The 12837-nt window shown below is 42.2% G+C and overlaps 1 protein-coding gene across 1 annotated transcript in view; it reads right to left on the reverse strand.

The window, feature by feature from the left end:
- The window catches only part of LOC120921215 (SLAM family member 9-like), a 126300-nt gene that overhangs the window by 39229 nt on the left and 74234 nt on the right, over window positions 1-12837 (reverse strand). The window contains exon 3 of the mRNA XM_040333945.1: window positions 6119-6391. Within this exon, the coding sequence (XP_040189879.1) occupies window positions 6119-6391 (273 nt within the window). The remainder of the gene's footprint in view (window positions 1-6118; window positions 6392-12837) is intronic.

Here is a 12837-nt window from a genome sequence, read left to right on the forward strand (position 1 = left end):
GTGCTTTCTGGGGATCCACTACTCCCCATAGACAGAGCCAAAAATGGAAAGAGGAAAGAGAAGGTATCAGTATAACTTACAAAATAGCCCGTATATTATGGCCACTGTTGGGATGATGAATAGAGAGGTGGTCCCGCATGGATTTAACTCTAGAATCCCTCTACTCCTGACGAGTGGCATACGGCCGTTAAAGCGGGAGTTCACCCATAAAACATTTTTTACCCTTAGATTGATGCTCATTTAGTCTAGGGGAATCGGCTAGTTGTTTTGAAATCGAAGCTGTACTTACCGTTGTAGAGAGTGATCTTCTCCGCCGCTTCTGGGTATGGTCTTCAGGACTGGGCGTTCCTATTTTGATTGACAGTCTTCCGACAGGCTTCCGACGGTCGCATCCATCGCGTCACGAGTAGCCGAAAGAAGCCGAACGGTGTGAAAATGCCAATGGTCCCAAAAATGTGTCAAAATTGTCTGAAGTGTCCGCCATAATGTCGCAGTCACGAAAAAAATCGCTGATCGCCGCCATTAGTAGTAAAAAAAAATAATTAATAAAAATGCAATAAAACTATCCCCTATTTTGTAAACACTATAAATTTTGCGCAAACCAATCGATAAATCCTTATTGCGCTTTTTTTTTACCAAAAATAGGTAGAATAATACGTATCGGCCTAAACTGAGGAAAAAAAAAATTGTTTATAAATTTTGGGGGGATATTTATTATAGCAAAAAGTAAAAAAATATTGCATTTTTTTCAAAATTGTCGCTTAATTTTTGTTTATAGCGCAAAAATAAACCACAGAGGTGATCAAATACCACCAAAAGAAAGCTCTATTTGTGGGAAAAAAAGGACGCCAATTTTGTTTGGGAGCCACGTCGCACGACCGCGCAATTGTCAGTTAAAGCGACGCAGTGCCGAATCGCAAAAAGGGGCAAGGTTCTTTAGCTGCATTTTGGTCCGGGTCTTAAGTGGTTAAAAAGGTATTGAGTATACATCCATGGATGCTCTACATAAGCCCATTCTATCAATTATATCACATCATGTTTCTATTATATATATGTCGACCATGTATGAATCATGTGTTTATTATCTGATGATGCTTTTATTATTATGTCTGTATGCCATTAATCATGTTCCCTTATTGATCATGTGTTATTAAATTAATGATGATTATTATGAATTGCTCTTTTATGATCACATTTCTGTGTCATAAATGTATTTTGGTTACTGATTTATTATTTTATAATTATGCTATACTTTAAGGAACCATGACATCTAACCTACTCCATTTATACACTAGACATGTGCACAGAATTTTTTTTCGTTTTTTTTTGTTCTGTTTCGTATCGTTCCGTAGGTTCGTTCCCGTTCGTTTTTCGTAAGACGCCCGTTTTCCTGTTCGTTCCCGTTCGTTCTTCGTACGACGCGATTTTTTCGTATTCCGATCGTTTCGTATTTTGGTTACCGTTTTATTTTCGTACATGCGGGATGGTTCGTTATTCTGTTTAATTCATGTTCGTTACTTGTTAGACAATAAGTTTCGTGAATTTTCATCATTTTGTACTTTCGTAAATATATCGCGGGATTCGCGGCACTTTCAACACGCGGCTCATCCATATTAACTATTGTTAAGCCCCATACACTTGGTCAGACTTTTTTAACAACAAACATAAAAACGATCGTTTTACCAAACGTTCGTTCGTTTTTAAACTCCATCAGAAAACCATTTTTGGGTTCCAGGTTCAAAAGTCTGGCCAACTGATCTCCCTTCAGACGAAAATCCACAGAAAAGTTTATTTGGCTTTACTGTACTACTCAGCACAAAAGAGAAGCTGCTTCACTAACTAACTACACTCACTGTCCATTCAAAAAAACGAAAATTACATCTTATAACAAAAGATTTGCATTCTGTATTTTGAAACCAAATTACGAACAGAAAGAAGGAATTCAGAATACAGAATACAAATCTTTTGTTATAAGATGTCATATGAACATACAAACAGAAAAAGGAATCAAACAAAATGCAGAATGAAAATCTTTTGTTATAGATGAACATACGACTGAAAAAAAAATTACGAACAGAACAAAGATTCAAACAAAATAAAGAATGCAAGTCTTTTGTTATAGATGTCATATTCGTTCTTTTGCCGTTTTCGTTTTGTCGTATTTTCGTCGGATCGTTCGCTCGTATTTGCGGTTGTTCATTATGCGACTCATTCGTAATCCCGTCGTTTTCGTATTTTGGTGCTTACATTTTTTCGTATGTACACATTATTCTGCGGGTACGAAAATGAACATTTTCGTACGAAAATACCATTCGTACGAACGGGAATGCACATATCTATTATACACCACTATGCCTCATTTAAAGTTTCAACTCTACTATTTATTTCTCTGTTTTTACATAATATTTAGGGATGGAGGCATTTTGGCGCTTTTTTAGGCTGGGACAGGTCTCATCCATTTTTATTCCTTTTTTTACAGGATTTTGGCGTTTTTTTTTAGAGTGGACCTCCACTTTAAAGTGGTTCTAAGGTTAAAGTTTTTTTTAATCTTAATGCATTATCTGCATTAACCACTTGCCCACTGGGCACATAAACCCCCTTCCTAACCAGCCCAATTTGCATCTTTCGGTGCTCTCACATTTTAAATGACAATTATCAGTCATGCAACACTGTACCCATATACAATTGTTGTCCTTTTTTCACACAAATAGAGCTTTCTTTTGGTAGTATTTAATCACCACTGGGTTGTTGTTTTTTTGCGCTATAAATGAAAAAAAGACTGAAAATTCTGTAAAAAAAACATGCAGTTTTCTTAGTTTCTGTTATAAAATTTTGTAAATTAGTAATTTTTCTTCATAAATGTTGCCCACAATTTATACTGCTACATATCTTTGGTAAAAATAATCAAAATCAGTGCATATTATTTTGGTCTTTGTGAAAGTTAGAGTCCACAAGCAATGGCGCCAGTCACTGGAAATTGATCACACCTGTCCACAACTGATGTACCGATGGCCTATCTAATTTTTTGAGACACTAACAAGCCAGTAAAGTACAAATTACCCCCAAATTACCCCTTTTGGAAAGTAGACATTCCAAGGTATTTAGGAAAAGGGACATGGTGAGTTTTTTGAAGTTGTAATTTTTTCCCCACAATTCTTTGCAAAATGAAGATTCTTTTTCATTTTTTTTCTCACAAAATTGTCGTATTAACAGGTTATTTCTCACACATAGCATATGCATACTTGCAACTACACCCAAAAACACATTCTACTCCTCCTCCTGAGTATGGTGATACTACATGTGTGAGCCACATACAGAGGCCCAATATGCAAGGAGCACCATCAGGTGTTCTAGGGACATAAATTACACATTTCATTTCTTGACTACATCTTAAGACCTGTACACATGATCGGTTTGTCTGATGAAAACAGACCGATGGACCGTTTTCATCGGACAAACCAATCGTGTGTGGGCCCCATCAGTTTGTTTTCCATCAGTGAAAAAAAAATAGAATATGTTTTCAAACTTTCCTATGGATAAAAAAACGATTGAAAAAAACGATCGTCTGTGTGGAAATCCATCGGTCAAAAACCATGGATGCTCAGAATCAAGTCGATGCATGCTCGGAAGCATTGAACTTCATTTTTCTCAGCAGGTTGTAGTGTTTAAAGGCCTACGCGTTGGACACGGTCGGATTTTTGACTGATGGTGTGTAGGCAAGACTGATGAAAGTCAGCTTCATCGGATATCTGACGAAAAAATCCATCGGATTAGATTCCATCAGATATCCGATCGTGTGTACAGGGCTTTATACTTTCGAAGGCCCTGGAGCACCAGGACAATGGAGATGCCCAAAAAATTACCCAATTTTGGAAAGTAAACACCCCAATGTATATTGTATGAGGCATAATGAGTCTTTTAAACCTCAATTTTTTTCCACAAGTTTTTGGAAAATGTGGAAAGAAAATTAAAATGCATTTTTTATAAAACAAAGTTGTTCTATTATAAGATATTTCTAACACATAGCATGTACATACCAAAAATTACACCCCAAAATATATGCTGCTACTCCACCTGAACCGGATGCTCCGGTTTGTTGAAAAGTTATCGCTCTGTCATTGGACAGAGGGATCATGTGGTAAAGGGCTAATGTCGTTCGCCCTTTACCCCAAACCGTGACACGCCGGGTCTTCCAGACCTGGCGGTCAAGGACATTCCTGGGTGTGCGCCCCAGGGGGCATGCAGGAAGAACAATTCTGGGAGGACATGATAGTACGCCCTCCCATAATTTGCCATCAGCGCTGTAGCCGTCATTCAGCTATGGCCGGTCGACAAGTGGTTAAGGTAAAAAAAACCTGTGCGTGTCATTTTTTGGGTTTAGGGATTTTAACTGATTGGGTCTCATATGTGGTGCATTTTTGGTGACAGGTTCTCTTTCAATTTTAGACCCCGGATGTCTCACCTATACTCCAATAAGCATTAATTTCTTCTCCAGTCATATAGACTGGGGTTAGTGACACGGGGACCAGTGTCCGTAACAGAGCAGACATTTTCTGGTCTCTCTGCTCTAACCAGCAGCACCTGCCATGCCGGACCCAAGTGTGGGGATGAGCGTGTAGAGCCCAGTTAACATGGCAGGGGCGTGTGCAGGGGGGGAGTGGGAGCAGGGGAGGTTGCCTACACATGGAATGTTTTCTGTTAGCAAGTGAGACAGGCTGCCCAGGCTGGGAAGGGGTTAAACCTGTTTCTGCAGTTTCCTAATTTCTGGCCTGGGCTCTTCCCCCCTCCTCTGTGCTGTGGATAAAAGAGGAAAGGGCTCTGCACAAACAGCTGCTGCTTCATGGGAAGAAGACAGAGACGCTGAGTAGACAATATGTAAGTCTGCTGCACCTTGAAGTCCACAAGGGTTCCAGAGGACACCCAAGCCATGGTGAAAACTAACATGGACTACCAACTCACAGAAGTATGCATGGGCAGCCACACAACTGTAGTTAGGATTGGGGATTGGACTTGTTCATATTAAACTGTAATGTTGAATTATCTTCATTAAAGTTACATTAACTGTTACAAGCATGCCCTGAAGTTATTTAAAGGGGTGTATGTTGGTTCTGGCATAGCTAAGGAACCAGGGTCTGTAATGCACAAAGGGGTTTAAAGTGGCATCATTACATCAGGGGTTAACTCTGCAAAACAAGAAGAGGAGTGTGGTTGCTAGGAGTAACCAAACACAAGTTCAAGACACCAAGCAACCAGTCGTTAGGCATTGTATCTGGCAAGGTGACAGGTTCTCCAGTAGCGTGGGGGTCATTGTCTGGCTTCCACCCTAGCGGTTGTATTCAATAGCAACTGGATCCAAACTCATGTTACAGAGATTCATGGCCTGGCCACAAAGTATGAGAAGGAAGGAGTTAATGAGCACACATGAGGCCCGTGCTAGGTGCCCAGGCGGGACCCCATTCTGTTACAGGGAGTTACAGGGAGTGGGGTAACAGAGGTACACAGGACTGGTGGAGTGGGCGCAGGCTCAGCACATGCCGCCTAATGCAACATACAAGTTACAGCATGTCGTGACATGGGAAGGGAAGCACTTTTCAGAGGAAGTCTGTACTTTAATTACTGCACACAGTAAAGGCTCCTCTCTAAGTTGGGGAAATACCTTAATGCTAGATTCTCCATATGAACGCAGTCTCCGCCTGGTCTCGGGCATTGATGACCCCTGGGAGCATACCTCCCAACCGTCCCGGATTTCGCGGGAAAGTCCCGCGATTCGCTGTAAATCCTGCCGTCCCGCGAGCAGTGCTATTTTCCCGCGATTACCGAGATTCGCCTCAATTCGTGCGGATCCGCGATTCACGATAAACCCCCCCCGCTCAACAACTCTGACCTGTGGACCCCCCTCCGCTCAACAACTTTTATCCGCCCCCCCGCTCAACAACTTAGATCCGCCCCCCCGCTCAACAACTTTGATCCGCCCCCCGCTCATTTGTCCCTCATTGTGAAGTTGAAAAGTTGGGAGGTATGCCTGGGAGCATACAACTTGGCAAGGATATGCCACAGGTGTGTCTGAAGACAAATAAAATACAATTGTGCAAATCCTGTCAGTGCAATCAAATCTCACCTTTGCGTTGACATGATTTTAATGTATAAGAAACATTCTTCTGGTCAGCAGGGTTCCATACTGTACACAGGAACTCTATGTCTGAAGATCCTTGCTGCAGAGACACTTGGATTGTGGCACCAGTGCTATTATACGGCTGATATTCTGAGCCGTTTATACTATATTTCCATAAATAAGACAGAGATGTTGCGTTTTCTTTGACATAGCAAGTAAGAATAACATTACATGTGTCCCTGCCAGAGTCAATCCTTATAAATGGATCAGGAACAGAAGCTGCACAATGAAAGAATAAAATGTGTTAAACAGCAATATTAGGAAACAAAGTGAAAATATTCAGTAGACTCTCAAATGTATTGCCACACTTAAAAAATACCAGTTTAACTACTTCAGCCCTGGAAGGATTTACCCCTCTCCTGACTAGAGCCTTTTTTGTGATTCGGTACTGCGTCGCTTTATCTGACAATTGCACAGGCGTGCGACGTTGTACCCAAACAAAATTGATGTTCTTTTTTTCACACAAATAGAGCTTTCTTTTGGTGGTATTTGATCCCATCAGCGTTTATTTTTTTTTGCGCTAACAACAAAAAAAGAGAGACAATTAAAAAAAATAAAAGGCTATATTTTTTACTTTTTGCTATAATAAATATTCCCAAAAAATATATAAAAAAACTAAATTTCTTCCACATTTTTAGGCCGATATAAATTCTTCTAAATATTTTTGGTAAAAAAAATCACAATACGTGAATATTGATTGGTTTGCGCAAAATTTATAGTGTCTACAAAAAGGGAATAGTTTTATGGCATTTTTATTATTATTTTACTAGTAATGGCGACGATCTGCGATTTTTTTCTATCGTGACTGCGACATTGCGGTGGAGAGATTGGACACTTTTGACACTATTTTGGGACCACTGACATTCATATGAATGTCAGTGGTCAGAGCTAAAAATAGCCACTTATTACTGTATAAATGTCACTGGCAGGGAAGGTGTTAAACACTATGGGGAGATCAAGGGGTTAAGCGTGTTCCCTGGATTTGTTCTAACTGTAGGGGGGATAAGATCACTGCTCGCGATGACAAGGAGCAGTAGAACCCTGTCATATTGCTAGGCAGAACAGGGAAATGCCTTGTTTACATAGGCATCTCCCCATTCTGCTTCTCCTCATGGGGGCGCCTGGTGAACATCGAGTTCGGGGACCAAATTTCTGGCCCTATTTTGCTGAACAGATTATCGGCCAGATCACCAGGTAAAACATTACAGTACAGATTCAGAAAAACAAAGACTACATCTTATACATTATTTTTTATTTTGTACATAGTTATTTTAATGTAAATAATTGGTGCTAAAGATGTAAAACCTGCTTAACTACTTAGGCTATAGAAGGTTTTACCCTCTTCATGACCAGAGCATTTTTTGCTATTCGACACTGTGTTACTTTAACTGGTAATTGTGTGGCCATGCAACACTGTACCCAAATACATTTATATAATTGTTTTTAACACAAATAGAGATTTCTTTTGGTGGTATTTAACTTGGGTTTTTTTTTTTATTATATAAACGAAAAAAGATGGAAAATTTGGACAAAAATAAATGTTTATTACATGTTGCCATATCCAATATAAGAAGTAAAAAAAATCGAATTTCTTCATAACTTGTTTTCTGCTACACATCTTTGGTAAAAAGAATCCTAATAAGTGTATATACATTGGTTTGCGTGAAAGTTATAGCGTCTACAAACAATGGTATTTATAGTGGACATTTTATTTCTTTCTAATAGTAATGGTGGTGTCAGGACTTGGGCTTGAACCTGGGACCTCTTCTGTGTCTGGCAACCTGTGTTTGACCCTCGGCCTGTTCTTTGACTACTCTACTGTTTGATCACAACCTGCAGCCACTCGTGATTGATCCCTTGGCTTGTTTACTGACCATGCTGCTGTTTCATCCTTGTCTGCTTATCCGCTACTGGCCCCCGGCTTGCTCACCTCCTGGTGGGGCGATCCTGAGGACCACGACCTGGTGCTAACACGCAGCAAAACACATCTCCACCATCAGGAGTTCTGGTAAACACCGGTTAGCGCTTAGACTCCACAACTCAGGTGAGCCTGTGTCATCTGCCAGAAGTGATTGTCTGTATACCTGTCTTCAACTGCTATAGCCACTGGCCTCTGAGCCCGACTCCAGATCGTGACAGGTGGTGATCACAGGTGTGATAGTGTGGCAGGCAATCTGACACTGACTGACGCTGTGTGGATACTAACTAATCACACAGACATCTCCAATGACACTTATACAGTGATCAGTGATAATATACACTGTCACTGTACTAATGACACTGGCTGGGAAGAGGTTAACATTTAGAGACAATCAAAGGGTTAACTGGGTGCCTACTAGTGATGGTACACACCCTCCATCCAGCCACCCCCTATATGTATCATGGATAGATTCATGCATTGCATGATTTTATCCATGGCCGCCACTACCACCACCTATTTAGACGTTCGGACACTTTTCGAACGCCGGGCACCTGAATTACAGCAGCGGGGGTGTTTTTTTTCTCCTGTAAATTCTTGTGCTGTCTTGCATGAACTGCATGTTTGAAATCTCTACAGAGTGGCTCAATAATATTGAGGTCAGGAGACTGAGATGGCCACTCCAGAACCTCCACTTTATTCTGCTGAAGCCAATGACAGGTCGACTTGGCCTTGTGTTTTGGATCATTGTCATGTTGGAATGTCCAAGTATGTCCCATGCGCAGCTTCCTGGTTGATAAATACAAATGTTCCTCCAGTATTTTTTCTTTTCCAATATTTTTATTCCGACATTTTTTAACAAGTACAAGATCAGCAGTTACCATTGTAATAGGAAGTAATTGTACATTAACAAATCAGTTATGATTCGGTTGCATCACTGACAATCTTATATTTATGTGAAGCTTTATGTACAGTATCATCGTCCACATATTAGATTTACATGAAAAGGTCAAACCTAAACCAAAAAAATAACATAAAAAGTCAAAAACAAAAGGAGGAACCTTGAGTATACACTGTAGAGCTTATGAAATGTAGGGATAACATCAAGTGACGGGGTTTTACATTTTTCTGTGTCTTCCCCACTTATCACGCCAGAAATATAGTGCTTGGGGCGGGGGGAGATGCATATATAGTGGTTAGAATTTTGGGGCTCCTCTTCTCACTACAGATAGTACCCAGGTGAACTCCGATGTGTAGCATGGGGAACCTCTGCTACCTCTGCTAGAAGCAACCTGTTAGCGTAACTTCCTAGTGGTCCCAGGGGCCATAATTGGTCCAAGGGCCCACAGAAAGGCAAATTCAGATTGAGAGAGGAGAGAAAGAGATGACAGAAAGAAGAGTAGAGGATAGTGAAGGGGGGTGCACTCTGGCCCTGAAGAAAAGCGTTCCCGAGCTAATCCCATCTCATTATGTAGCTGAAAGGTAGTTAATCCAGGGGTCCATGTTTTGTCGAACAAAGCAACCTTATCGTTTAGAATTGCTGAGAGGTGTTCATTTACCATTATCCAAGATAATTTGGATTTTAGCAGGTGGAAAGGGATCATAGGATTCTTCCAGGATTTGGCTATAGATATTCTTGCTGCTACGAATATGAAGGCTATGAGTCTCTTCATATGTTTTGATGTCCCCACCACTGGGCGCCCCAACAGTGCCTGTAGAGGTGATTTAATAAGATTCACTTGAGTCAATGAGTATATGAAATTGTATGTTCGTATCCAGAACCTTCACACTTTCAGGCATGTCCACCATGTGTGGAACATGGTGCCGTCCACGTAACATCCTCTGAAGCACTGTGGGGACATAGGCTGCTACCCTCACTGGGACCACATGAGACCAAATTTCCTGTGCCTTTGTAGCTCACACATCCCCAAAACATCAGGGATCTACCTCTGTGTTTCACAGTAGGAATGGTGTATGTTTCATCATAGGCTTTGTTGACTTGTTGACTTTATGGTTGTGGCCAAAAAGCTCAGTTTTGATCATTCCAAATGACTTTGTGCCACAAGGTTTGAGGCTTGTCTCTTGTCTCTTTGCTGTTTGGTGTATTGTAAGCGGGATACTTTGTGGCATTTGCGTAGTAATGGCTTTCTTCTGGTGACTCGACCATGCACCCCATCTTTCTTCAAGTGCCTCCTTATTGTGCATCTTAAAACAGCCACACCACATGTTTTCAGAAAGTCCTGTATTTCACCTGAAGTTATTTTTTTGTTTTTCTTTGCATCCTGAACAATTTTCTTGGCAGTTGTGGCTGAAAATTTAGTTGGTCTACCTGATAGTGGTTTTGTTTCAACAGAACCCCTCATTTTCCAATTTTTGATTAGAGTTTGAACACTGCTGATTGGCATTCTCAATTCCTTGGATATCATTTTATATTCCTTTTCTGTTTTATACAGTTCAACTACCTTTTCCCGCAGATCCTTTGACAATTCTTTTGCTTAACCCATGACTCAGAATCCAGAAATGTCAGTGTAGCACTGGATGAAAGATGCAAGAATCTGTCAGGAGTCCAGAAACTCAGTGACCTTTTATACACACACACTGGCCCGGATTCAGGTAGATTTGCCCCTTTGTTACGGAGGCGCAGGGCAGCGTTTTTGCCCTGCGCCCTCGCAAATTTCCTGCGCTACCCGCGATTCACGGAGCAGTAGCTCCGTAAATTGCGTGTGCGCTGTGTAAACTTGCCCTGTGTAAGGGCGCCTAATGTAAATGATCCCGTAGGGGGCGGGAATCATTTAAATTAGGCGCGCTCCCGCGCCGAGCGTAGAGCGCATGCTTCGTCGGGAAACTTTCCCGACGTGCATTGCGGCAAATGACGTCGCAAGGACGTCATTTGCTTCAAAGTGAACGTGAATGGCGTCCAGCGCCATTCACGAATCACTTACGCAAATTACGTAAAATTCAAACATCGCAACGCGGGAACGACGGGTATACTTTAGCATTGGCTGCCCCTGCTATTAGAAGGGGCAGCCTTACGCTAAACACGCCGTACGGAAACAACGTAAATTGTGTACGCAGGGCTCGCGTAACGTTGTGAATCGGCGTTAGTATGCAATTTGCATACTATACGCTGACCACAATGGGAACGCCCCCTAGCGGCCAACGCAAGAATGCAGCCTAAGATATGAAGGCATAAGGAGACTTATGCCACGCATATCTTAGGCTGTAGTCGGCGTAACAAGCTCTCTGAATCAGGAGAACTCGTTACGCCGGGGCAAGTAAGCAATTGCGCTGCGTAACTATGGTTACGCAGACGCAATTGCTTCTTGAATCCGGGCCACTAATTACAAGCAAACAGATCACAAGTGAGGATGGTTACCTTTAATAGCCATTCAAACCCCTTTGTGTCAACTTGTGTGCATGTTATCAGGCCAAAATCACCAGGGTATGTAAACTTTTGATCAGGGTCATTTGGGTAGTTTCTGTTGCCATTATGATTTAAAAAGAGTAAACACAGTTGATTGATTTGATTGATTTAAATGGGTTCAGCCAAACACTAAACATGTGTGAAAGAAATGTTTTTGTGTTCTCATTCATATTCTCTGAAAAATAGCCAATAAATTATACATTCTGCCAGGGTATGTAAACTTATGAGCACAACTGTATGTATTATTATTATTATACAGGATTTATATAGCGCCAACAGTTTGCGCAGCGCTTAACATCAGGGAAGACAGTACAGTCACAATACAAATCAATACAGGAGGGATCAGAGGGCCCTGCTCGTTAGAGCTTACAATCTAGAAGGGAGGCAGTGGCGGAACTATAGGGGTCGCTGCAGTCGCACTTGCGACTGGGCCCTGTCATTCTGCCGCTGTGGGGGGGCCTCCCAAGAATCGTCCCGGGCCGGATAGAAACTGATGCAGGCAGCCATTCGCAATTTTCCACCGTCATCCGGCCGGGCCAGCCCAGTAGTGTAGCGTGGGGGTGAGCAGCCAGTGCTCATTCCAAACCTGTCCTCTGCCTCTGCGCTGCTGTGAATGTCATTGCTATCCCATCCCAAGAGTGACTTCCTCCAGGCTCTGAGTCCAGCAGCCCCTATTATCACTGTGCACAATCAATAAAGCAGACTCCAGTCCTCAGCACCTACACCTCCCCCCCCCCGCCCAGAGACTCCAGTGGTCTGGTCCAGCCTGTCCTGTCCCCCATGATTCCTCAGGTGCTTGTCACAGGCGGTCCGTGTGTGTGAGTGGGAGGGGCGGTGCTCGGTGCAGACGAGCGTGTGGAGGCTGCTGGTGGTGTTCTTGGCCTGCGGGGGAGGAGTCCTTCCTCTGAAGTGAATAGTGATCCATCTCAAAGTGTCCCTTTCCTCATGGCTCAGTTATGTCACCCTCAAGAAGGGACTGGTGGATAGCAGTTATCTATGGATGATCTATGGATGGAGTCCTGGCCTGGAGTGGTGAGTGAAATCCCCCGATCTACCTTGTGTTTGTGGGGGGAAGTAGTCAGTAGTGTGAGTACTGCAGGAAGGAGTGTAGTCGGCAGGTAGGTCATTTTAGAGGTTAGGGTAGTGGGCAGGTAGGTCAGCGTAGTGGACAGGTAGGTCAGCTGCCTCTCAAAGTGACTGACTGGTAGAGTAGTGGACGGTATGATTTTTTTTTTTCATTTTTATTTTGTTTTTTATTATTTTTACAGAATTTTTATTTTTTTAGGAATCATTAGAGGACTTCAGTGAAATACCAGGGGTCCA

Source organism: Rana temporaria, chromosome 13 (genome assembly GCF_905171775.1).
Source record: "Rana temporaria chromosome 13, aRanTem1.1, whole genome shotgun sequence".
Taxonomy (NCBI): Eukaryota; Metazoa; Chordata; class Amphibia; order Anura; family Ranidae; genus Rana; species Rana temporaria.